Here is a 24,680-nt window from a genome sequence, read left to right as displayed (position 1 = left end):
TCAATTTGTAAAATAAGAAGAAAACGGTGAATTATTGGTTTAGTTGAACTAGATGCTCATCTAGGGGAGACAATTTAGGGCTGCTCTTCCTTTCCATTCGTTTTGTTAATTGATACTATACTTGATATTACTTGGTAAATGTGTAGTAATCGTAATAAAACGTACAGTTATCGCAATTTATTTAAGGATGGTCGATTCCCAAAATTCCAGGAGCTGGACCTCGAGAGCTGTCCCAAGCCGATCGTGTTCGTCCTCCACAACTTTCTCTCGGCGAAGATCCACCGGCTTGGCCTGAGCGCATAGGGGTACGAGGGGGCCCCCACGGAGGCCCCCGACCTGCCGCCCCACACCACCAGGTCCGTCACCAGCGTCTTCCTTCACTGAGCTCGTCGAATTGCTCAGAAACACAAGAAGGAAGAGAGAAAGGGGAGGAGAGAGGAAAAGAAGAGGGTGGCAGGCAGGATACGCAGGAACGAGGAAGAAAAAATTATTTGACGGACCAGAGGAAGAGACACTCGCGAACTTGCACCTTCAATTTCCATCCGGAAGTCGCGATATCCCTATTGTAGGACAACTACGCTCTTCTTTATTTCCACTGAAACGACGACGATTGTACGACGGTGTACGAGCGAGCTGTACAGATACTCTTCGTCGCGAAAGACAGAAAGAAAGTATAATATAAACCGGGTAACGACGATGGAGTGAAGAGTAGCGGGTTGATCGTTAACTCGAAGCCATCCAACGCGCGATTTTGCCGGAAAGTTATCCGAACACGCAACAAGTAGGCTAGAAGGAAGCGGAGGAAGGTCCGCTGCTGGGAGTCGTAACTAATCAACGCGCCTAAGTAACCGATTAAACCTATCTACCTAAACTAAAGAACAAAATGAAAAAAAAACCGCTATGTAACGAACGAAAGAGAACGAGAGAAAGAGAAAAAGAGAGAGAGAGAGAGAGAATAAGAGAACGAGTGGGTGTATTTAAGAGAAGGTGAAAGAAGTCTCTGATCGAACGCTCGATTTCGAAGAACCTTAGCAGAGAAAGCTAATCAATTACTGTCCAACCGCCGCCCGTTCGCTCTACCACGGAGGATCGACTGACCCTGGGGCTTCGACCTCTCCTCCACGCCGCCGCGACAGACGAACTTCCTTCCTCCTGGGTATAAATAAAGAGGGAAGAAAATGGAAAAGACGGAGGAAGGTTTGGAAGAACCGACGACCAAGTAAAGTTGTCGTATCGTGGCTAAAAGTTTCGTAACGTCGAACGAAAGCGACTTTAAAGAGTTCGTGGACGTTGATCTCCGCCGGAGTACCGGCTGATGGCGAAACTTTCCGACGGCAGGCGTCTCCTTTTCATCCCGCCCTTCGATATTTATGTGGATTTCGTTACGCGAGAACAGGCGCGAGTTATTCGCCATCGACTGGTACTACTCGTGTCTTGGAGTTCCTTCGAAGAATTTATCGCCTACGAAAATTCGGCTACGCTCTGTTCGCGGTTGAAAGAAAATGGCATGTATCGTGTATAGTGGAAAATTTTGTAAAGGCGGAGAGGCGAAACGTGGATCAACAGGGTCGATGGAGCAACGGACGCGCGTTAATAGTTGTTTTGTACGATTCGTATTCTTAACGCGAGTAAATGTAAGATGCCAAGAAACGTCGATGTGTGTACTGATTAGCCGCGACTCCTGTCGATCTCGCCTAGTTCCTCGCGGAGATAACTGACGGATAAACGAAAGTCCTTGCTTCCATTCGTCGCTTCCATCTCACCTCTGTTTGCTTCGAATTATTTCGATCCTCTCTCTTCGTAAACTTAAGCCATCCTTCAGCTTGCAACATCGAAGTTTCCCATCAGAGAGGGAACTCTCGAACTGTAAATAAACCGTCGTGTAACTCATCTAATGCCCTAGTTTCAATATCCGTCGTACGATCCGCGGGTACCGCATGAACCCAACAACAAACCCGTGGCTTTGAACAACCAAACGTCTGAGAACAAAGGTTGAAGATCGTCCAGACAAGGGACAAAGTACCATCGAAAGACCGAGTTATCCCACGGGGTGGGCGTGAATCGACGGTGAAACGGCGGAATTATTCGCATTACGAGTACTGCTGCGAATTATCGATGCCGAGAGAGATATGAGTGTTGTCCGTGTAAGAGTCGAGCATTCCTTTTCATCCGTTCTATAGAGGAGAGATATAATCGGCGACGATCGTCGAGGAGAAAAGGTTGGTCGAAGGAGGCCGTGCGATAATAAGAATTTCGACGTTAAGTAGAACATATCAACGAAGCCACGTACCATTGATTGTGTCCGTTTCGTCGTATGCCATTGTCGTTCCTTTCGCGGTGAAACGAGTCAGAGCAGATGTATTTAAAGGAGAAAGATTGGTTTCTTGTCGCTTGGCAATCTGTTCTCGCGTTTGTATATAGATACAGCGATCAGACGAAGAATCGTGACATCGACGATGGGCAGATAGCACAAAGTGTCCGCGTTTATTCGATCTTATAAGAAGGTTGAAGGGTTGTTTAGCGTAATACGAAGCTCTCGTGAGTCGATTGTGTGTTGTAGATTTTTCGTGTGAATGATACGTACGGTCATGAAACGAGTCGATTAACCTCGACATGATCGCTCGTGATTTAACGTGGATCGTTGCACCTGAGATTCGGTGTTAAAGAGAAATCGTGACGATTTGTGAATACACGCGAATCCATGCTTATTGTCGATAATAACCGTGAGGTGAAACGATCGTTCACGGGCTTAATAAATACCGGCGCTTGTCAAAGTGGTTGGTCATGGACAGCATTTAACGCGTTAAAACGATCGGCAGGAACACGAGGATCCGACAGACTGACCCGGATAAACCGCATTACCCGTGCGATCAACGATTCGACCCAGTTTTTACCACAATTTCGTAGCAATTACCGAATTTGGCTGGACGGAAAACTCAATTTCACAGGCGTGTCATAGTGAATCACCAGGGGACGACGGTCGCCTATGACACATCGAGAAACGAAGATAAAGAGTTCGCTGGTGGTTTCGTCGCGGGTCCGAGCGAAATTATAAATAAATCGAAATAACGAACGAAGCTCAAATTTGCTGCGTTTATCGCGGTTAAATGCGGAAATCGGCTTGAAACGCGATCCTGGTACTAGGATTCGTCTGTCAGATTTTGAGCGTAATGAGAAACGAGGCCGTCTCGTTGGTTCGAAACGGGCTACCTCCCTCCCCGCGTGGAAATTAACGAAAGTAGAAAAACCTGTAAATGAGCGAACATGTCGGGCGAATTAATCGAACGATTTCGTCGACAGAGAGAATCCTGCGAAAGGAACGCGAGAACGTATTTACACATACACACACCGGCACGTATACACACACAAACAGAGAAACACGTACACCCGCCTAGGGAACGAGGTAAACGTCATTAAACGCGAGAAATAAGTTCGCAACATCGACGAGAATTAATTCAGTTTGAAAGGATTTGCGCGTAAACTGTGTATTTTTCTAATGATTTTTGGGCGAAGCCAGTCGCTAGGCTCGTTCTTCGTTTTTTGATTGTCCTTCTTTTCCTTTTCTTCATCGCCCTCCCAAAACCATCGATAGGAGTGAAACGGGACACACGGTCCTCCTGCGTTTTCATTTCTCTCTAGGTTTAAGAGAACGTTAACGTGTATATCTATGAGTTACCAAATAAATGAGACGGTTAGAAAATTGGCGTTGTTAATCATTTTCTCCTAGATGGTTTCTTTCAAAAATACGAGTTATAGGATCAAGTTTGAAGATTCGAGCTTTGGACAATGGCGTTCAAGGTAAGTTGACTACGTTGTCAATCGCAATAATCTGCAGCTAGAGTTTATCGTTTCCACTATTCGAAGAGATATAAACTACCACTTAAAAGAAGAGAAGAAGAATCTGCATGTTGAAGAATATTCCATCTTATGAACAAACGGGTAACGAGAACAAAAACGTCGTAGTAGCATATTTGAAAAAGAAAATTGGCAAATATATTAGTAATAAGACCTGAGTCCTGATTTCAATATTATACATAGAAGAAACTTTTAAAAATTGCTAATTCTTCGATCCTTCGAACAGAGGGTTAGTACAAAGTATGCATAGCTTGAAAACGTTTCCTTTTCTACGATCCATCGAATATTCGCGATCGAAAGACGCATGGTCGACGACGAATTCGAAAGGAATCTCGGCCAGACGCGACAGCAAGGAGAAACTTTTAAGACTTTGTCATTTTTATCGGCGAACCCGATATCCGGAGTCGGTGATTGGCTCGCAAAACTTTTCTGATCTGTCTTCCGTCCGCCTGCAGCGGTTCCCTGTATACTTCCACCCTTGAATCACCCATTCTTACCCCAAGTACCTTATACGTAAATCACACGGACGCTTTGAGACACCCGTTATAACGTGAACTTTTGACTAACTTTATCTGGCAAGACAATGGCTGTACCTTTTTGGAATTCTGGCGTAAAATAATCTGATGGTAGAAAATTTCGACGACACATTGTTCATAATATATATTTTTAATATATAGACATACATAATAAAAAAAAGAAAACAAGCTCGTTAAAGTGAGAATGAAAATGAACATTATTCCTCGACAATTATTTTAATAATTAAACGCCATAGGGCTGTTAATGTTTGTTCGAGAGAATAAGGTAAATATCGGTGTGACTTATTTAAAAGAGAGAAATTATTTCATTAATTCTATTTAATGGAAGGAACGAGATCACGATTGTTTCATTGTTTCTCCAACAATTCCATTATCCATCATTAAAGCCGCTTGTTCCTCTGTTCGTTACTTCGTTACCGATGACACAAGCTGGCTGTTGGCCGGTCATTTTTAACGAGTCCGGCCGGGCTAGAGCTCGTAACACGCATTGAAATTTAAAATAAACCCGTGACTTCGTGGTGAGTCAGTGATACTTAATTAACAAGGATCGAGGAAATTTAGAACTCCATGGAAGAGCGGATAAAACAGAGGCATATTGAAATTTCAAGGCAATTTTAAAGTTCCAAAAGATACGGAACCGAGGTGATTTAATTCATCTCGTTACTGCGTTATATCGATTGACTGTTATTTAAATACTAACCGTTGCAAATTAACAAGATCATGCACTCTCGCTGCTAGTTAACCGAGAGTAGCGCTTTGACTGGTAATCAGACAACTAGCAATCGAACGATGACATACAAATGATGTTTTTTTGCGTGGCATAAAATCGCGGAATATTATATTAATGTTCCATCAAACCAATCCGCTGCAACGAAGCAATTAACACTTTACCCACCGATAGCCAATCGGTTTTTCGTCGCCGATGCTTACCGACCGATGGCCTATTAATCGGCTTTTTGTCGCCAATAATCTTTCTCATTATTTGAGCAGTAATTTGTTATTTATTACTAAGGTACCTTGCTCAGTTGCGTCAGTTGCGTTACTTTGTAAGCTCCCACAGTTTTATACCAATTTTAAAAACTTACCCTTACTTAGAACGAAAAGAATTGAAAAATTCGAGAGTCTAAACCGAAACAGAACCGGCGCCAGGGAGAATCTGCACCTGAGCTGCCGGTCGGACGTGCGTATGCTGTTGAACCGCTAGCGGTCGCTAAAGTATTAATAAAGCACGTGTCGTTAATTTTATCTACCTGAAACTGATATCGGTTGTCTAATTCTATATTTTTTGCTAAAACGATTTCTAACGTGACATTAAAGTTATAAAAATACTTTGAGCGCGTACAATTTAACTCACGTAATGCCGCGTACAAATGAAGAAGGAACGCGTCGAATGAGAATTTTCAATTATTATTCGATTACGTAGACCCTCGGACGTACCTGGCTGATTAAAAATCGGGAAGACACGAATTCCTGCAGCGGGTATCGAGAGTGACACGATAAGTCGTGGAAGTAGCCAGCATGGACTAGGATATTTACAACGTGCCGGGCCGCGATAACGTAACCCCTTCGTTTCATAGCGACTCGTTTCTATTCCACCGGCCAACCCTAATCCCAAGGCCACGCCTCGCGCGGCAGAACGTTCTAAAGATTATAAAAGCGGACTAACAGCCGCGTATAATTCACCTTTGTTATCCCGCATCATGGAAAGCCGTAATGATACGTTTATTCCATAGAATTTCACGTCTGTAGCCCAACGCCGTCGCGGTTCTCGCAATTATAGCGTATACGGCCCTTTGGCGAACATAAGAGCCATGAAAATAATAAATTGTTCCGTATACGTGAGAAAAAAAATCACGTTAGACGGAGAAAGAGAGAGAGAGAGAAAGAGAAGATATACAATTTTGGTTGGTGTAATTTAACGCTAGAATTCTAGTAATTAAAAATACGAGGTATGCTGTGTAATTTTATGATTCGATGTTATGGCGAGTCTCGTGTTTCTCAACTGGCTTATGCTCCTCGTCAATTTACCATCATATTCCTGAAATAACTTCTGACTAAGATAACGATAATGATATCGTTTTTCCGTGTATTTTCCGTGCATAGTGGCCATCAGATCGAAACCACGCGAAGATTTTAATTATTCTTCAGCTTTCTGATGAAATTGAGCCGCACGAGCGAATGCTAATAAGTATTGAATAATCACCGGGCTGCGAACGTGTATGCATTTACGAAGATATGCAGATGATCATATTTCAATGGTAAAAACGTGAAAATAGTCTGCGAGAGTGATACGTTCTGATGAGAACGATCGCGATCTCAGGTGTTCGAAGCAAAACGTGTTCGAGTATATGAATAATGAAAACGGTAATGGTTCGAACTAGGAGACTTCTAATTGAGGTAATAGATTTTCGATCAGGATCGAGCGTGTAATTTTCCGATTCGCGTAAGTTTGGCGCGCGGAAAATATGCAAATCGAGATAAAACGGCGATCCTTCATTTTCCATTCGTATCACTTTATGCTTCTAATTTCGTGAATATTAATGAGTGATTGACAAGCGTACAACGAAGAACACGATAGAATCATATTTCTCTTGATTTTTCGGCTCTGAAGTTGCTTCTTAATAGAACGTAACACTTGTGAAACGCACAAAAATACTGCGTATTTAATCCGGAACCCAATAAAATCAGTTCGTAAAATATAGAACCGATTGACAGAGTATTAAACCGAATAAAATTACTTGCGCATAAGGAACAGAGATGATTCATGGCGTGGCTCAGTTCGATAATTAAATTATTGAAATAATTCGGATTCGTGCGGAAAGTCGATTCAACGTTTCACAGCGTGAAAGTAGAACAAAATCCCCTTGGTCCGAGCGGATTTTAATCCGATTCAAATAAAATATCCCGATTTCCAGCGATAATAATCCTGTCCCATGCTATCGTTGGATAGCACTTTTTCTGGACGCAGATCTCAACGTACCGAAAGGCTCGTCGGCTCCGATCAATTCTCAGCGACGTTCACCTGCATCCTATCAGAGAAAAACGCGCGCGGATCGTGCAGTTTTACGCGGCCAGCTTTTCCAGAAAAGGTGATCGACCGACACGGTTCCAGGGCTTTACCTTGACTGGCGATGCTGGCTGCGCGATAATTCCACGCTTTTTGTCGACTCGGTTGCACGGAAGCCCTGGCAAGAAACATTCGATCGAAATGCAAATTTCGGCCGGGGCTATCTCGGATACCACCACCAAGCGTAATTTTGATTTCACGAAATTCCTCTTTATCGAGAACTGATCTATCGTTATGCCGCCTGGAAACGTCGGACCCGTGAATTCACGAGCAAACCGATACGGCAACTAGTTCCGCGTATGTAGACGCAAAATCGTCGATGCCATGAATCAAGGAAAAGAAGAATAGCGTCCGTTGGATATCCTGTTTTTTGCCACTTTCGTCAAAGATATCCGATTTCTAAAATGATAGTGTAAAGAGGAACGATTCTCTGATTGAGTGGTTCAAAAATATGACTGGGAGAAAAATTACCAACATTGTTTCTAAAGTTATATAGTCTTCATTATCTCGCTTTATATCGAGTTTTTTTCACTTTTTTCAAAGATAAATGATAGTGTAAAGTCTGAAATGATAGTGTAAAGAGGAACGATTCTCTGATTGAGTTGTTGAAAAATATGACTGGGAGAAAAATTACCAATATTGTTTCTAGAGTTATATAATCTTTATTATCTCGCTTTATATCGAGTAAAATTCTATCTATAACGTTCGTACATTTAGCTTTGTCGACTTGATAGGGCGCGGAATAGAACAACAATTTTTGTGGGCGGTCCACTTTGGTTTTGCGAAAGTAGCCGCGGATCTCGTTACTTAATCATTAAAGATACGGCGATGGGGCATGCAATGTTTCATGCCCAGGCCCGATAAATTCTAAATCCCTTCTATATAAACCGCGAAAAGAAATTCTCGTTCGGTTCATACAGAAGCTTCCAACACGATTTCCTCCTTATCAGACCCTTGAAACCTGAGAATCACCAATTACTAAAAAAATTACCATCTACAAACAAGCTTAAAACAAGGCAGACAAGGCCACAGTGGGTTCAAAGATCAGATCAGATGAGGAAGTGGTGGAAACAAAGTTAATAATCGAAACGGTCTGTAGGAAACTGATAGCGAATTTTTGTTTCGGCCAAAGAGGTAGAAATGATAGGGTGGCCGATTGAAATGCAAATCGAGACGTGGCCCAGGTTATTCGGTGTACACGCAGCCGTGTTATAACGCGCCAAATTTGATCGCTTCCTTCTCCCATGGGTTTCACGTGTCGCAAACAACTCGTTGCCGATCTATAGAGAGAAACAAAAAAATCTCACTGTCGAGTCGATTCTGTTCTCTTCCACTCCTATTAGAATACAGTGCGCCCCTAATTTAATTAGCTTGTATCGCTAGAACCGCAATTTCCCTGAACTCTTTCCCACGATTTTATAACTTAAGCCAACCTCTCTTTATATAACCAGCCTCCATTGAAAATTAGGAACGACGATTGGAATCGCGAAAATTGAATTAGGGAGACGCGTAATAAGATCGCCTGTAGTAGTTTCGATTTACATAGATAGCTAAGCTGAGCGTAGGGGTTGGCCAGGCCAAGGGTTGGTTCCCGATGTTTCCAAGGGTATTTTCACGGCAAAACGTCTGCGTTCGAAGCTTCTACCAGTCTCTCGTGCATGGAATTTTAATACCTCGATGTTTGGAATTTTAATATTTCTTGGGTGCATGGTGCGGGCTGCACCACGGTAATTTCACAGAAATCGTGAGAGTTTTTCGAATTAATAATCGTCCTGTGTTCTTTGTGAGTATATTGTTTTGAAGTGGGTAACTATCGTTTTACGAGAAGTCTAGTAATTGAGTTCCATCGGAAGATTTCGGGGTATTATCTCGAAGGGAACGGTCGGCTCTTTTAATTAAAAACCCCAATTGGTTAGCCTTATCTCGGTCTCTGAACGATTTTTAATTCGAACCGGAAACATAGTGGACATAATTGTGGAAACTGGCGATACCCGTTTTTCACAGATCCACCGAGATTTTCCTTATCGTGGCGCGACAGACCGCTTCCCTTGCGGAGGTGGAGGAGCCTCGAATACGCTCGCGGTTATCGACGATATCTCGCGGGAACGCACGAAAGAAGGAATTTCGACCTGGTGAAAATTTAATATTCGCGATATTGTATCCTTGCGGTTTTTTCAGCCACCACCCAACCCATGGTTATCCTGGCGTATCCTTGTTTCGCGATCGATTGATTCTTCCATGTTGCGTGAAGGGCTCGATAAAATGTGTAGCGGCATATGCGTCTTAGGACGTTTCGATTCGAAAATACCTCACGTAATTGTTTTGCCACAGAGGATTAACACTGTACGACGCACATAATGTAATAAACAAACTCTGGACAAAACAATTTCGCTGCTACGTGTTACCGACAACCGGCGACAAGTTCAAACCTTCCGGTACCCCCCACCCCCGACCAGTATAAATAGACGACCATGTTCTCCAGACATAGTCAGTCAATATCAGTATCGAGTCATCTAGATTCTAAGTCATCTCATCTGAGTCTAGCGAATCAGCATAACGATTAGTATCAGTACCGCAGTATTGGGCAATCTTTATAACGAATATCATCGAGCGAGCAACGCTTGCGATTAACTTTGTATTCTACATTTTAAAACATCTGTAAATATAGTTAACGAAATCGACTCATCTCGTTATTAATGTAACCAACAACACGTCTCACCGTCCACCACAAATTCCTTTTTTATTTTATTTGGTAGAATTTTACAATCAATTCTCATTGAGAATTATAAGTAAATTATTCTGGCAGTATAACTGGTAGTATAACTTGGATGATAAGTGTTTATAGTATGTTTGATTCTAGTTGAATTTAATGTTTAAATCTAAAGGATAATATCTTTTTAGTCTGCGGATCTGATCCGTCGTGTCAATTGGTTGGGCAACTAATGGGTTTTGGTGGTTGTTAACTCTTATGTTATATCTGTTACTGAATTTGGATATTTCTTCTTTAACTGTGGGTATATCTTAAGGTCGCAATGTATTGTTTCATTGGTAACATACCAAGGTGCATCTATTAAGAATCTTAGAGTCTTTTATTGGAATCGTTGAAGAATTTCTATGTTGGAATTACTCGCTGTTCCCCTTAGTTGAGATCCTATAGATCCAAAAAGGTTTTAATATGGCTTTATATAAAATTATTTTACTCTGTACGTTTAAGTTGGAGCGTCTACCAATGAACCAATAGAATTTTTTTAATTTTGCTTTCAGTTGTTTGGATTTATCTACGGTGTGTCGTTTCCATGTCATGCTTCTGACTAGAATCATGCCCAGATATCTGACTGTACCTTTGTTTGAAATTGGAATATTATTTATGGTCACCTGTGGGCAGGATTGTTTTCGCAGCGTGAAGATTATATGACTGGATTTATTTTCGTTTATTTTGAAGCGCCATTTGTGGAAACACTTTTCCATAGAGTCAAGACCTCGCTGGAGAGTTTAGGAAACAATAATACAGCTGTATCATCAGCAAATGTCGCTATGGTTATCTCTGTTAAAGTTGGTAAATCGGCAGTGTAGATGGTGAACAGCAGGGCTCCAAGGACACATTTTCTTTTTTTTTTTTTCGTGGAGCAAACCTTCATAGGCACCCCGCGCCCTCCTGGGAGATGGCGCCGGGTAGTGCCGGATTCGTACCGTTCCTCTGGTACCTCCTTCAGCGCACGCTGGATCCACTATGCCCTCTTCGCGGCAGAGTCACAAGTTGATGGCATCCTCCTGTTTTCCTTCTTTGGCGGGCAGCACGCCGTTCCTCCCATCCCGTGGGCCGCAGGTGCCCTGAGCGACTCGCAGAGGAGGCATTTGGGTGTCGAGGCAGGACAGCCTCTAGCACAATGACCAGCTTCGCCACACCTATAGCATAGGTGTGACCGGTCCACCGTCGATACACACGTCGTCCTGACGTGCCCCAATTCCAGGTATTTAAAGCACTGCAAAGACCTCTTGGCGATGGCTTCCCAGTGGACTGCTGCTCCCTCGGAAGCGATGGTAATTGAGTGGAGCTGGTGGTGCCAACCGAGGCCACCGAATCCTGTCTGGCTCGCACCTCACGACCGTGTCGCCTACCTCCGAAGCGCTCTTGAATGTCCCTTATGATGGAAGGTCAGAACTCCTCGACCCTCTTCTCCAGGGCAGTGAAACGCACGTTGTCGCTCTGTCCGTTTCTCGGAGAACACCCCGACTCGGAAGCCGAGACGTCGCACCAAGAACACTCCTGGGGCGCCCTCGCCGCCATTTTCGCAAGCTCCTTCCGGAGGACCTCGTTTTCCTCCTCGAGCCAACGACGGTCTCGCTTCCGCGAGTCTTGGAGCCTAGGTACCGAAGCGGATCCAATCCTCCTGGATAACTCCATCGTCCCGGCGGCAAGAGAGGTTGCCGCCTCCTTAAGGATCTTGATGTAGGTTCCCTTAAGGTTGGACGATGTAATCGCCACCCTGATTATCTCCTCGACCCTCCTGATCACCTCAGCACCGATATCAGCAACTGTGGCAGTGCTCAGCTCACGCACGAGATCCTCGGGCATGTCCGGGGTAGTGCAAATCACCTTCCGTTTCTTGCCCCTGGACCGCCCAGAGGCTATAGAGAGGTTCGACTTCAACGAGGCTATCGATTCCTTGTCGTCGGACCTCGTGCGGGCCTTCCAGTATCCTTCTGAAGGAAATGGTCCGGCATCCGAGACCATGGAGGGAGCCACAAAGATACCCTCCTACCCGTCCGCCAATCTCAACAACCTCCTCGCCTCGCCAGGCATGGAAACCGATCCGGGGGCCTGAGATCCACCCCTGAATGGCCGTTGTCGTAAAATGACGACTCAGCGGGGCCCACTTGAGTACCCACAACTGCGCCGGTACTGGGATATCCCTCCCTTGCCCCGTAAACTATATTCCTTTTACGTTCGCTATCCATATTATTGAGGCGTATGTGTTGTCCGTGATAATTGTAGCTGCTGACTGTAGATGTCGCTGCTGGGGCACTGCTATTTTTCTTCTAATTTACATGCGTGGAAGAAAAATCGGACTACGGGCGCCGGGATTCGAACCCTGGTCCCGAACGTTTGTAACCTAAGGCGCTAACCACTGCGCTGCCGTCGTCCGGTGACCCCGGTCAATGCCGGTGCAGGGTGACGGAGGCCCGCACGAGAAGGTGAGGTGAGTGGTCTTGGCAGGCATGGACCCACCAACTTCTCCGAAATTCTCCGCATCGAATCGGCAAGCTGATGAGGGCCAAAGGCACTGACCAACCGCCACCCAATTATAGGAGAATATCAAATCCATAGGGGTTTCCCAGGGCGTGGTCCTACGCCCTGGGAACCCATACCCGCCTCATGCTCCCCGGGGTCCAAGGACACTGCCTTGGGGTATGCCAGCTTCTATTGGACCACCACAAATGACATGAAAAGCTTATGCTTTTTAATCGCGATACACACATTTCTTAATTCTGCGATTTTGGAACGTTTCAATTCTGAGATTGCAAGAGTCACGCATTAGGAATGGGACGTATCTGTGAAATTCCAGAACTTTAAGATCTCTATAATTTTAGACATTTTGTGAGTTATAGACTTTCAAGACTTTAGGATTTTTTAATTCTAGCACGTCTACTGGAACTCTACGTTTCTAGAACGCTGAAGTATCAAGACTCTGCGATTCCAGGAAGCCAAAACCTAACTTACCCCTCTGCTTTACCGCAAATCCTGCTGCATCTTAAAGCTACCGTTGCAACTCACCCCCTTTCAGATTTTTTTCATAGCACGGTTAATATTCGGTCGAATACTTTTGCCTTATATCCGATGCTGACTTTTATGTATAATTCAACATCGTTGAAAATTCCGGAGTCAGATTTATTCGCAACTCAGTACGACTGCCTCTAAATTCCATTAGCCTACGAACTGAAAGAGTTGCGTTATCGCTTCGCGTTTCTCTTTGTATATTTCACGAGGCACCGCGAGACTACAAAGGCGTAGCCACCCTCGAGAATTCATCATTTAACAGAGCCTATTTTGTTCATTATCCGACACCGGCTTCCGCTGCGGAAACCATTTATTTTCGACTCAGCCAGCGATCTCCATTCACGCGTAATTATGAATGTTGCGTTAATATTTCATCGCCTTTTTGTGGTACATGGGTGTTGGGCCGAGTTCGCGAACGATATACCGATCGCGAATTAAGGCAGGTATCCAATTTCTGGTCCGCTGCTACATTTGGAAAAATACGTCTATTCGTTTCATCGAAATAACGAATTTAACAAAAAATTATTTTGAAGTATCGAATCACTTCTATCGATTATATTTGGTACTGAAATTTGTACTCTTAAAAGATCGTATCTTTACGATTATTTCTTTTCCCTACTAGAACTCTAGGATTCTGGTATCTTAGAATCCCTATAGAATTCTACGATGTCTATGAAACTAGGTTCCCGAGACTCTATGACTTCTGGACTTTTTTTTAGTATCGTAGGATTTTTATAGATCTGTAAAATTCTTGGACTTTAGGATTCCAGGATTCTAGAATTTTTATAACATTAACTTCTTTGGAGTCTAGATGAGTGGAGTATCTAAATACGAGGTACGATCAAATATAAAAACTGAGTTTATCAAAGTTTTATTAATAAATCTATTTAAATTTCGCTTCAAAATAGCCTCTTCCGGCATTGAGATAGAGATCGGATCGGCACTGTTGCGATTTAACTCGTATGTCATTCACAATGTCCAAACGCTGTCAGTTTCATTTTTAGAAATAGAAAGAGTTCGTGAAGCGCTAAATCTAAAAACTAGTTGCTCCTGCTTATCGGATTTAGCGACTCGTCTCTATTCCCAAAAATGAGATCGAAGCTCTGCGCTTTAATTTGCCTCGCAGGCGCTAGACACGGCCGAGAAAAATGGTTTCCAAAAATCTGAACCGATCTGATCGCTACATCGATGCAGGAAGATACTAATTTTAAGTAAACGAAAGCCAAATGTTGTCCATTGACCAATTGAACATGACTCCATTTGAATCAAATCATCTCATTAATTAATTAATTTTATAAAATATTTGACAAAGTCAAGACATTAATAAATATTTATAATTGCAACCCGGTTTCGTTTTCATGGTATTGCTCTAAGATCCTTGAAACTTTAAACGTGCCGAGCTGTAGCGTTCAAAGCATAGTTCTAGAAGTGCAAACCATTTATCTGCAAATCTATCCGCTTTACGTCATTCTCTCGCGAAAGCGTCAAACAGGTCAATGCAACAGCGACGTCAGAGAAACGCAAAAGAGAGGAAATTTTGCTATTGAAGCATACCTGGCGCTCGAGCGACTCGTTTCTAGGACACGTCTGACACCGAAGAATTCCTATTCGCCACTTTCTTTGCAGCGAGCATTCTTCCGCGGCAGCAGGCGCGCTGGAAACGAGACACGAGCCTGCCCACTTCCTGCCGCGAGTGTCGCGCTAAACGTCGAAGGCACACCTCGCGAGAGAAAATTAAATCTGGGAAAAAGAGGGTAACAGGCGTGATTCTGCCGTGGGGACAGACGTGCGCGCAAGTTTCTCTGGAATTGTAGAATTTCTTGAAGGAAAATGAGAGAAAATACGAAGTAGGACACTGGGTCTCGGTGACGGAATGCATTCTGAAGGATCTTTGTTAACTCTGATTGAATCAAGAACGCAGAACTGTAGTCACAATGGAAGAAGTTTGCCGATTGCGAACGTTAGAAGGAAATATTTCGTATAAAATTTAAGAGCGATGAGTCGATCTTGAAACTTATTGAATGTTAGGACTTTATCGCTGAATCTTATTTAAAAACGGACCTTTGAAAGCAAAGTAGGTTTCTCGAGATGACTCGTCGTTGTTAACTGATTTGGGACGTGTATACCGAAATACAGATCAAATTATACAATTTGAACTAATCGCGATCGCGATGATTATACCTTTTATTTAAACATAATTTGGATCAAAGGTTTTATCTCTGACGTCAAAATTGTATTCATCGGAAATACAATAATATCCATATTCCTCTATGAATTCAATTTTAGCCTTAATTAAATTTATTAATAAAAATACCTTGTATTATTATCAGTTATACTAGATACTAATTTTACCACCATAATTATACATAAGCTGGCAAGTATCTAAACAATACCTTCCGGTATTATTCGTCGGGTAATTAACCAAATTCCTGTCCACAGACGATGTGGATCAAACGGCGCGAATCTGGCCAAGCGAAAGCGAGTCGGCCGAGTTACATAAATTTCGTATACTCTCCCGTTGGAACAATGTTAATTAAAAGCTAATTAACACCGGATCGGTCGCACCACGTCGCTTGTTAATGCGAACGCGAATCGCGCTATCCCTCGAAACTGCTTATTATTAAGTCCCATACATGACATCCTTTTACGACTGCAGCCACGCATGTTGTTCCACGTGCACTAATGGTCACGTGTATGCGTGAACTCCACAAACAAGTTGACAAGGTGATGCAATAAGTTTGTCTCTTTGATGTTTGATTTTCTACACAGGGGATCGAACCTATCGTGCAGGAATCGCTATTGCGATCATTGAAGCGGAGGAATTTCAGATCACGAGTTGATAAGGGGAAAAAATGACAAAGAATCGTAGATCGACGTTTATAAATGTTCATGTAGATGGAGAAATAGCAGGATGAATAGAGAGAATTATAAATAAATGAACGTGGAAATGTGTGTCAATAGACACACAGAAAGAAGAGAAAAGAGAAAGAGGAATTTCCTAATTGAAGGAAGCAGTGCCTCTTATTTGAAGTAAAATAGCCGTATTAATTTAGTTTCTTGGTAAAGGGAACTATTTCTAACGAACGAAACACAATTTATGTGTCTTCACTCTAGCGCGGAGAGGTGCTGAATTTTCACGGATGAACGAAACTAAGGGCGAGTAACAAGAAGGGTCGTTATCATTTTCAAAAACGCTTATATTTTATTCAAAAATATCTCGACGCACTTATAGCTACCTATACGTATGCATCAGCTCTGGTATCTGTAAACTACGTAACATTCGGCATACATACTCGTATGTACATATTCTCGAAACGGTGAACTCGACAGAGTTTCCAGGCCGAACTCTCGCCTGTTCCTCTCAATGGACGCTTATCGTTTCTAACTGAACGAGTTTCGTATATCTACAAAGCGCGCTCTCACTCTGTCTCTCCTATCTACCTTTCCCGATTCAATGTTAGAACTTGTTGCCTGTTATGATTATCGCGATAATGATAGAGTAACTTGTTCGATTAAATCTATTCTTTAGACCTACGGTCGAGCTATCTTACGAAGTCGATCTCTTAATCATATAATAAATGTACAAATACACCGTAGAACGACCAAATCTCGTCTCTGAAAGTGAATTTTCTTTTCATCCCTGACTCCACCAACATTTTACTTAAATTCCTGGAAACGAAATTTGGACGTTCTACAGTAGCTGCAGCTTTCTTTCTAGAAATTGGCACTAAGAATTCAAAGACAGAATACTGTTGGTAAATATCCTCTAACCCCCCCTCCCCCCAACACTTATACATTGACGATCTTATACCCCTATTAAATTCTTGTTTAACACATCGTACCAACCATAATTCCAAAAAAGATTCAACGAGCTTGAAACATATTCGAAACTGATCATTCACACACCGTTACAACCATTACAAATTTCCTAAAATTCTCTTATCACTGGGTCTACGGTCGATCGTACTAGTTATCGTCGCATGATCTACTCATATATGATCTACTCTACATGATCTACTCATATACGGAAGATCGCGAGACTGAGCGGCATTTAACGGCTAACATGCTTACTAATTCGAAAACGCGAGTCGGCTTGAGTGTACTTATCTACATGGAAGACGAACGTGGCCCGTGGAGGGTGGCTGCCACCCACGCGGAAGGAGCGAGGAAGACGAGACGCGTTTCGAGCGAACGATAAGCACCGGTGTACTGACTTCCGCGTGAAACTCTCGCTCGACGGTCGGCGTAATTAATTAAAGGACAAACTTCACTGTCCTAGCCGCGCTTCTAATTCTAATCTTATCGGTGTTCCCTTGCCGCTCGAACGATGCCAGTGTTATGAACTTTTCTGCTAATTTTCATTCCTTTCACTTTTCCTGTAACGCTAGTTTACCAATTTCATACGAATTTCATCCTAAAATACAAATTTTTTATAATTTTTATGATTGACAAAGTTTTCGTTTGTCATATGGCACTTCCAAATATCATTATTAGTATTATAACAATAAAAATCTGGAAAAAATTGCTGGTTTGTGTTCCAGAATTGACATGACAATTACTTTCACATCTCCAGTAGGTAAAATGTGGAACGATATACATGGGAAGAGGACAGTTTTCATAGTTCAACCGAGGAGAGGAAAAAAGGCGCACAGAGTAACTATGTGAAGCTAATTGGAAGTTTAAATTGCATCCGGAAGTCCAATCGGATAACAACGTTTCCGCGAGGATCTCTCGAGTTTGTTTTTCATCGGCAGGTGGTTTTGGTCTGAAGAAAATGGCTCGCGAATAGGACATCAGGAGATGTGGAAAAAGAATATATGTCAAGGAAGATGGAATATCAGCATAATGACGGATTATACTACTGAAACGAATATAACAAAGGAAAAAGAATGGAATCGCGGAGAGGAAGCAAAGTTCCGACTCTATTCGAGTCGTCCTTTTAAATAAGAAACGGCTATCTATGTACTATTATGTTCCCACATTTCTATTTTTCCCTATAGATTTCTCTGTCAAAGTTTGAATAAAGATTTCAATTTGTATTTTATAAACCAAGGTTCCCTGATAGCAAATTCGATGAAATTTTTAGCCGAATTAAAGTTAAACTCACGGCATCGTACGAGCGACGAAAACGCCACGGAAATAAATAACGCGTTCAGATGTTAATATTACATGGCTTCAGCTCCATGAACTGATAGGGCACGTGTAGCGTGGTGTTGTTGTGTTCCACCAGCAGGTGACCTCGCCTGGGAGACGCACCCACGACCAGAACCGTTTCACCCTTCAGGAGCACCACCTCCCCTTCACCCTCTTCTGAAAGAACAATAACTCCACCCGTATTTGGAAAGCAAAACCAAATGCGTAGTACGATGAATCCAGGGAAGAATCATTCTAGAATAAATCGAACCACTCTGCACGAATAGAATTAGAACTCGAATCTTTCATCTACTAACACAACTTAAACAAATTCTCCAAATTTTTCATAGGGCATTGTATTTCTTTGAATCATTATCAGCGATCAATATATAAATATTCTCTAATACAAAATTCGACGAAAGGACGAAGTTATACTTTCTTAAATCAATATCTAGTAAATCGCTAATGCACAAATATTCCCTAACACGATGCTTAAATTCCCAAGTTTAATAAGATCAATATTTATTAGAGCAACCACCTCCTTACCTGGGAAGGGCATCTTCATGATTCTGGTTTGCGGATAGCCCAACTTTGTGTTTCCAGTCACGGTGTACGATCTACTGGGCGGTACCGGAGGTGGCCGTTCCTGCAACAAAGTTCCATTTCGTTTCACGACCTACAGTCAAGACCTTGGAACAGAGATCTCCATAAAAACATGCCAGCTCTGCTTACCAAATCCAATCCGAATAAGGTGCACGTTTGCTGGATCATTTTCTGATCTGCGCACTTCTCCGATGGATCAGGAGGTGGCGTGCCAGCGATTGGCTGAGGCCTAGGTCTTGTTCCGGTTCCGGTACCCGTGGCAGTGGTAACGTTCCTTTGAACGGTTCCAGTGTTAGCAGATGTGGGTTGTTGAGGCTTTTTCTGACCGATACCAGATGTTACACCTATAGTGGTTTTCCTCAAAGGCCACCTTCTCCGCACCCGCCAACCTCTCCACGTGGACTGAAAATAGGTAAAGAGATAATTTAGCGTTTCTTAATTAGTAACTCTTTCTTTAATGTAAGGTGGAAGACTTTTGATTAGGTAAGTTTTATTTCTCCTTGTGTCAAAAGTATTTGTCCCAAAATTGTTTCTCTCAATAATTATTCCTATATCTTCAAATGCAAGAAAATTAAAAAACGATATTTTGGGAGTTTTTTTTTTTTTTTTTAATGATGTTTATTTAACCAAGGATACAATTTTTGTTACATTTTGGTATTCATAATAAACTGTGAATTTTGGTAATGATGTGCTAGGCAAAAGTACCGATACGCGACGGTACGACGTAGCTATACTATATTATGTGTCGGTGTTTTACAATTTTTTGTGATTTTAAATCTATTCTTTGGATTTAAGCCGCTGGGGGGCGGAGCTTTTATGTAATTTTGTTCTTGCTTGATTTTTTTGTCCTGAAACTTGGTCGCAAAACAGGACTCATCGATATTTTGGGAGTAAAAGATTGGGAATGATTCCTATTTGTTGTTGTAATAATTCCAGGTGGAATACCTCGATTGGAAAGCATTTAAAAAGTGGAAATGGATCAAATACTTTAAGGAGCTCTGAGGATATTGAACAGCATACTTCTTTTAAATGAACAAAGAACACTAAACAAGAAATAGCGGAAAGGATTTTATTAAAGTTTCGTTGGTAATTAAAAGATAAGGGCGCTGCGAAAAATCTCATTACCTGTATCACGGTGGCGGCTTTCCTGCGTGTTTCCGAGCGTAGGTTCTCGAGCTGTTGCCTAATGCCCTCGCTGAGGAAAATGTGCCTCTTGCCAAGCGCCCAGCTGGTGCTCGCGCCGAATTTGCTCTTCAGTTGCTGTGCGTTCTGCAAAATGAGCTTCGTATCCTCCACTGCTTGCTCCTCGGCACGACGCAGTTGCTTGAACGGCGCGATCAACCTGTACCTCGCATTGAACGCCTTGAAACGCATCCGATGCGGATATCCTGCAATTTTTTCGAGCCGACGCCCTCTTCTCAACTAAATGTTTCAAAAGAATAATCCTAACAATCAAATGATAAACTATTCTCCTTTCAATAGTACATTTTGGATAAGAATTAGAATCGTTCAATTGAAAGATTTATATTACGTCTTCGCCGCCTGATATTTTTATCGTCAAAAATTATTATATAATGCACTGCACAAAACACCTATTGTTTCAGTCATACATGCAATTTTACATTATTTACACGATCAACTCTGGTGATACAACGCTAGATTGATTGATTAAAAATAAACAAATGTTAACGTCGTGTTGAACGATCGAACATTGATTGAAACTTGGTTGAAAATTGATTTAAACGTACGAAAAATTAACTAATTTTTATTATACATACTACATACACATTCGTAAATCTATGAAATTAAGAAACATTCAACTCCCACGACTTCCAAAATTCTACTATTTTCAGGGAGAAACCATTGACAGGGATAAGATCAAACGCCACAGGCGATAACAGGCAAAGAGATCTACCACGCGCGTATGTAAATTCCCTGTCGTAGATAGTTTCAAGACGTACCGCCGGCCATTAGATTCACCGTCTCGAGAACCTGAAGGGATCGTATCTGACGCATAGTCACGCCTCTGTCTAAGTGAAGAGGCGTCTCGGTACCGTTGCTCCTAATGCACCTGACAAAGTGGGGCCTCGCGTGGACCAAAGTCCTCAGGAGATTATCCAGCCTCGTGTGGAAGTCCTGCGTTAACGTGGAGATCGGCTCGTCTCCGTTCAATCTGAAAGGAAATTATCAACGATCGCTCTTGCACCGCGTAAAAATTCGAATCACATTTTAATTGTATCTACATAGAATCTCCTGCCAATTTTATTACTAATTTAAATAACTTTTTAAAAAAAAAGATTGTCTAAGATGATAGAATTCTAAGCTGATTTTCTTGTTTTTAATTCTTAAATTTTATGGAACAAGTGGCGATTCCAAATTTTTGGCTGTGCGATCAGGGTCTTTTTCTTACAGGTCGGTGTGAGATGTGGGCGATATCCTGAAGCTGACACCCCTGGGCACTGTATCGCTCGCGTAGAGAGCTTTCAGTTCGCTGCCAAACAGATGGGTCGCGAAACCAAAGCTACACGTGTGCTTGTAGAATACGGCTACCAGATCGTCGGGAACCACGTCCTTATTGGTATCTTTATAGAAAAATTCCGTATTTTATGGTGTACCATTGTGAATAGGGTTTTGAGGAGAATGCCTTTTTATTCTTTGGTTTCCAATATCGAACTACGTTTGAGGTTTGGATTGAGAATTAAATTCAATAAAGATTTTGATACTTTGCGTCATATTAAAGATAAAACTTGGTAAACATTATAAAACAAACTTCCCACGAAAAAAAATATAAAGAATCATTGTTGATTTAAATAAGGCGTAAGGATAAGTATAAGAACATATATGTACATTAAAAAATATTATCGTCCACATACCCAGAAAGTCGGAGGCATCGTAAGTAACTCTGCCAGCGAAATGCTGGATCCCAAATGACCTGCAATCTACGGTCCTAGGTTCGAACAACCGTGGATTCTGTTTGTGCTGAACCTTCACTTTCGCCACGTAGCTCTCAGCAGTGCCACGAATCGAGCATTCGACATCCAGCATACTCAACAGACCGGTTCTCTATGAAACAAGTCGGAAAATCCTCGTACTACATGCTTCTCGATCGTTTGAACAAATCCCAGATTTGAATGAATTATCGAAACTTCTTAAACGCTTACCAGAGAAGAGATGAGATCGATACATGGCACGTTATCGACGTAGTCGACCTCCACGTCGCATCGAATGCCTTCATCGCGGCAGCTCTCGATCGAGCTCTTAAATATATGCGTGTTGTAGAAATGTTGCATGGTTTCCGCGCATAAATTGATGCACAGATGCTCCAGTTGACTTGGTTTTGGATCCTCGAAACCGAACATGTCCAGGATTCCGATGAAGCCATCCGTCGCGTGTCGTACCGCGTTGTTCAGCGCGGTCATGCTTCTGGAACCGGTACCACCTGCACGTGACACGAGAGATTGCGACTAATAGAGAAAAGAATAAATTTGGAAGTGATGAAACCTATAAGGGTGGCAATAGGTACGTTTTAGTTAACCAGTTAACTGTTGCAACCTCTTTGAAAAGTATGTATCTAAAATGTGTCGCATTGTTCACGCTATATACAGTTTCTTCATAATAATTATTTATATTCTTTTCTTTGTTCGTTTTATTTCGTCTTGACTTCCAAATATTCAAAGCATCTTAAATTAAGTCTTCACTAAAATTGTAATTTAAACAGCAAATTCTAACTACTTTTTACGCATGACGAGTATACTCGTCATAACACAAAATATTGCCATTTCTTCATGACGAGTATACTCGTCAAAAACAGCTAACTGGTTTTGTAGTACGTGTTATTTCATATAGCATGCCTCTGCTAACCCCGATGCCTTATAATATCGAGTCATATTCAAGATACAAACTGGTTCCGATGCAACAAGGATAAGATTATATTTGTAACAAAGTTGCGTTTCAACGTTAATTTAAACTTTAGTTCGTTAATATTAATCCTTACCAAAGATTAATAGGTACAAATTATTATCATTCAACATAACTTTACAGCAGTGAAGCGAGATAAGGCTCACAGTTAAGTTACTAAAAAAAATTGTAAGGCAAGGGGTTAATTTTCTTTCCTTAAATAAGTTGCAATTGGGACGAAATTTTATTTCACATTCCTTAAATAAATTCACTTATTCGTTCAATCTGACAATTTTAATTGTGTCCACCATACCGCTCATAATTATTCGAACAATTTGAATAGTCGATGAACATTGCTTGAACAATTTAAATTTAAGACACATACGACTTTTTACCAATAATACGATCAAACCAAAATTTATTCATCCGACAGAGGGTCGTATGTGTTAACAATAGTAAAGAACCAAGTGACTTTTAATTAGCTTTTATACCATAAAGGAAATATAATAAAAAAAGATTCGAATAATTATAAGAAAATGATTGAATTGTATGTATACTCTATATATTATTGATAAAATTATTAGTCATTTTCAAATGACCTATTGTACCACAACTTCTAGACTTCCACCTACCTGCAGAACTGCCAATAGTGGACGCATGTTGACTGGTCACTTCGGCTTGATTATGAACAGATTCATTCGAGTCCGACGAAAGTGTACCAAGGGTGGAACCTAGCCTCTTCAGGCTGTTGGCTCTCCTGACGATCGTAGCGACGGTACGGCAATACAGAGCTTTGGCCAGCGAGTCCCTGGTCATGTTAGACTGCATAAACAAACACCCTTCAACATGGTTCCGCTCCGACCGATCGGCGGCGTTACAGCACAGATTGCACGGAATGAGTTAACAGTACCATATTTGCGTCGCAGACCGACTTCACCAGCTGGCCACGGGCATTGTGCGTCCTCGAAGTGAGTCCTCTAAGCAGTGCTGGTGGTGGCACGCCTAGAAGAGCCGCGACAGAGGCTAATTCGTTCTCTCCGATGACACCGACCTCGACTCCCGGTCGATCCGTGAAACCAACGTTGCCCAGGATCAACACTGCCGCCAATACTCGCACTACATCTAAGAAGGGTATACCTAACACACCTATAAATAATATTGTATTGATAATTGAACTTGGAATATTTGGAAAAAGTTTTTCTCGAATATTATTAAAAAACATAAACTTCAGGATTAAATTGTAAATGATACGTTTTATTCTGAGTGGGAATAGCTATCCAGATATTATTATACCTATACACTTCATGATATATTGACTAAAATTTGGAATATGAAATGTTGAAGATTAAGGAAGTTAGAGGAAATTTATTGTATTAAATAATTGATTCTATTAAATAATTATGTACTATCTAGAAATATAGGTTGGCGATTATTATACCTAAACAGGCCTTCCACGCTTGGAACCTAATGGCATCTTCAGCTTCGTCCTGCCTAGTGTCTCCATGCTGTAGATACCTCAGGTTCTTTAGATTGTAACCCTCCAAATTAAGTTTGACTAGCGAATAAAGCAAAAACTAAATAAATATTCCAATAATCAAACATCCTATCGTATCAAAACCCAATTCTCTACCTCGTTCCTCGTGCGACAAGCCGGCTAACATTTGGTAAAATATGTGGTAATTCTTCTCGTCCGGTAGTGGCCTGATGACTCGCGTTTGGTCCAGGAAATAGCAGTGTATCTTCGTTCTGTACAAGGCACCGTCCGTAACCTGGACCTCTATAAAGTGACCCTAGAGGAACAACCCCCGTA

At 41.9% G+C, this 24,680-nt stretch overlaps 2 protein-coding genes across 11 annotated transcripts in view; one reads left to right on the top strand and one right to left on the bottom strand.

Annotated features, from left to right (window-relative positions):
• The window catches only part of Syn1 (Syntrophin-like 1), a 358,979-nt gene extending 355,279 nt beyond the window's left edge, over nt 1–3,700 (top strand). For 3 of the 4 annotated variants that reach the window (XM_069111670.1, XM_069111672.1, XM_069111673.1), the window contains exon 7: nt 211–3,700. In XM_069111670.1, the coding sequence (XP_068967771.1) occupies nt 211–569 (359 nt within the window). In that variant the 3' untranslated portion in view covers nt 570–3,700. The remainder of the gene's footprint in view (nt 1–210) is intronic. The other variant, XM_069111671.1, reaches the window with a different exon arrangement.
• dachs (unconventional myosin-IXb-like dachs) overlaps nt 1–24,680 on the bottom strand; it is a 110,840-nt gene that overhangs the window by 2,846 nt on the left and 83,314 nt on the right. For 2 of the 7 annotated variants that reach the window (XM_069111661.1, XM_069111665.1), the window contains 12 exons: nt 24,501–24,660; nt 24,309–24,425; nt 23,781–24,016; nt 23,503–23,692; nt 22,135–22,412; nt 21,847–22,036; nt 21,384–21,555; nt 20,935–21,146; nt 20,099–20,361; nt 19,103–19,375; nt 18,917–19,016; nt 16,435–18,547 (listed from right to left, as the gene is read on the bottom strand). In XM_069111661.1, coding sequence (XP_068967762.1) covers nt 18,390–18,547; nt 18,917–19,016; nt 19,103–19,375; nt 20,099–20,361; nt 20,935–21,146; nt 21,384–21,555; nt 21,847–22,036; nt 22,135–22,412; nt 23,503–23,692; nt 23,781–24,016; nt 24,309–24,425; nt 24,501–24,660 — 2,349 coding nt within the window. In that variant the 3' untranslated portion in view covers nt 16,435–18,389. Of the gene's footprint in view, nt 1–16,434; nt 18,548–18,916; nt 19,017–19,102; nt 19,376–20,098; nt 20,396–20,934; nt 21,147–21,383; nt 21,556–21,846; nt 22,037–22,134; nt 22,413–23,502; nt 23,693–23,780; nt 24,017–24,308; nt 24,426–24,500; nt 24,661–24,680 lie in introns of those variants that run through there. The other 5 variants (XM_069111660.1, XM_069111662.1, XM_069111664.1 and 2 more) reach the window with 4 other exon arrangements.

Source organism: Bombus flavifrons, chromosome 4 (genome assembly GCF_040668555.2).
Source record: "Bombus flavifrons isolate JBK064 chromosome 4, iyBomFlav1_principal, whole genome shotgun sequence".
Classification (NCBI taxonomy): Eukaryota; Metazoa; Arthropoda; class Insecta; order Hymenoptera; family Apidae; genus Bombus; species Bombus flavifrons.
Note: the sequence above shows the minus strand (reverse complement) of the source record. Positions and strands in the feature narration are given on the sequence as shown.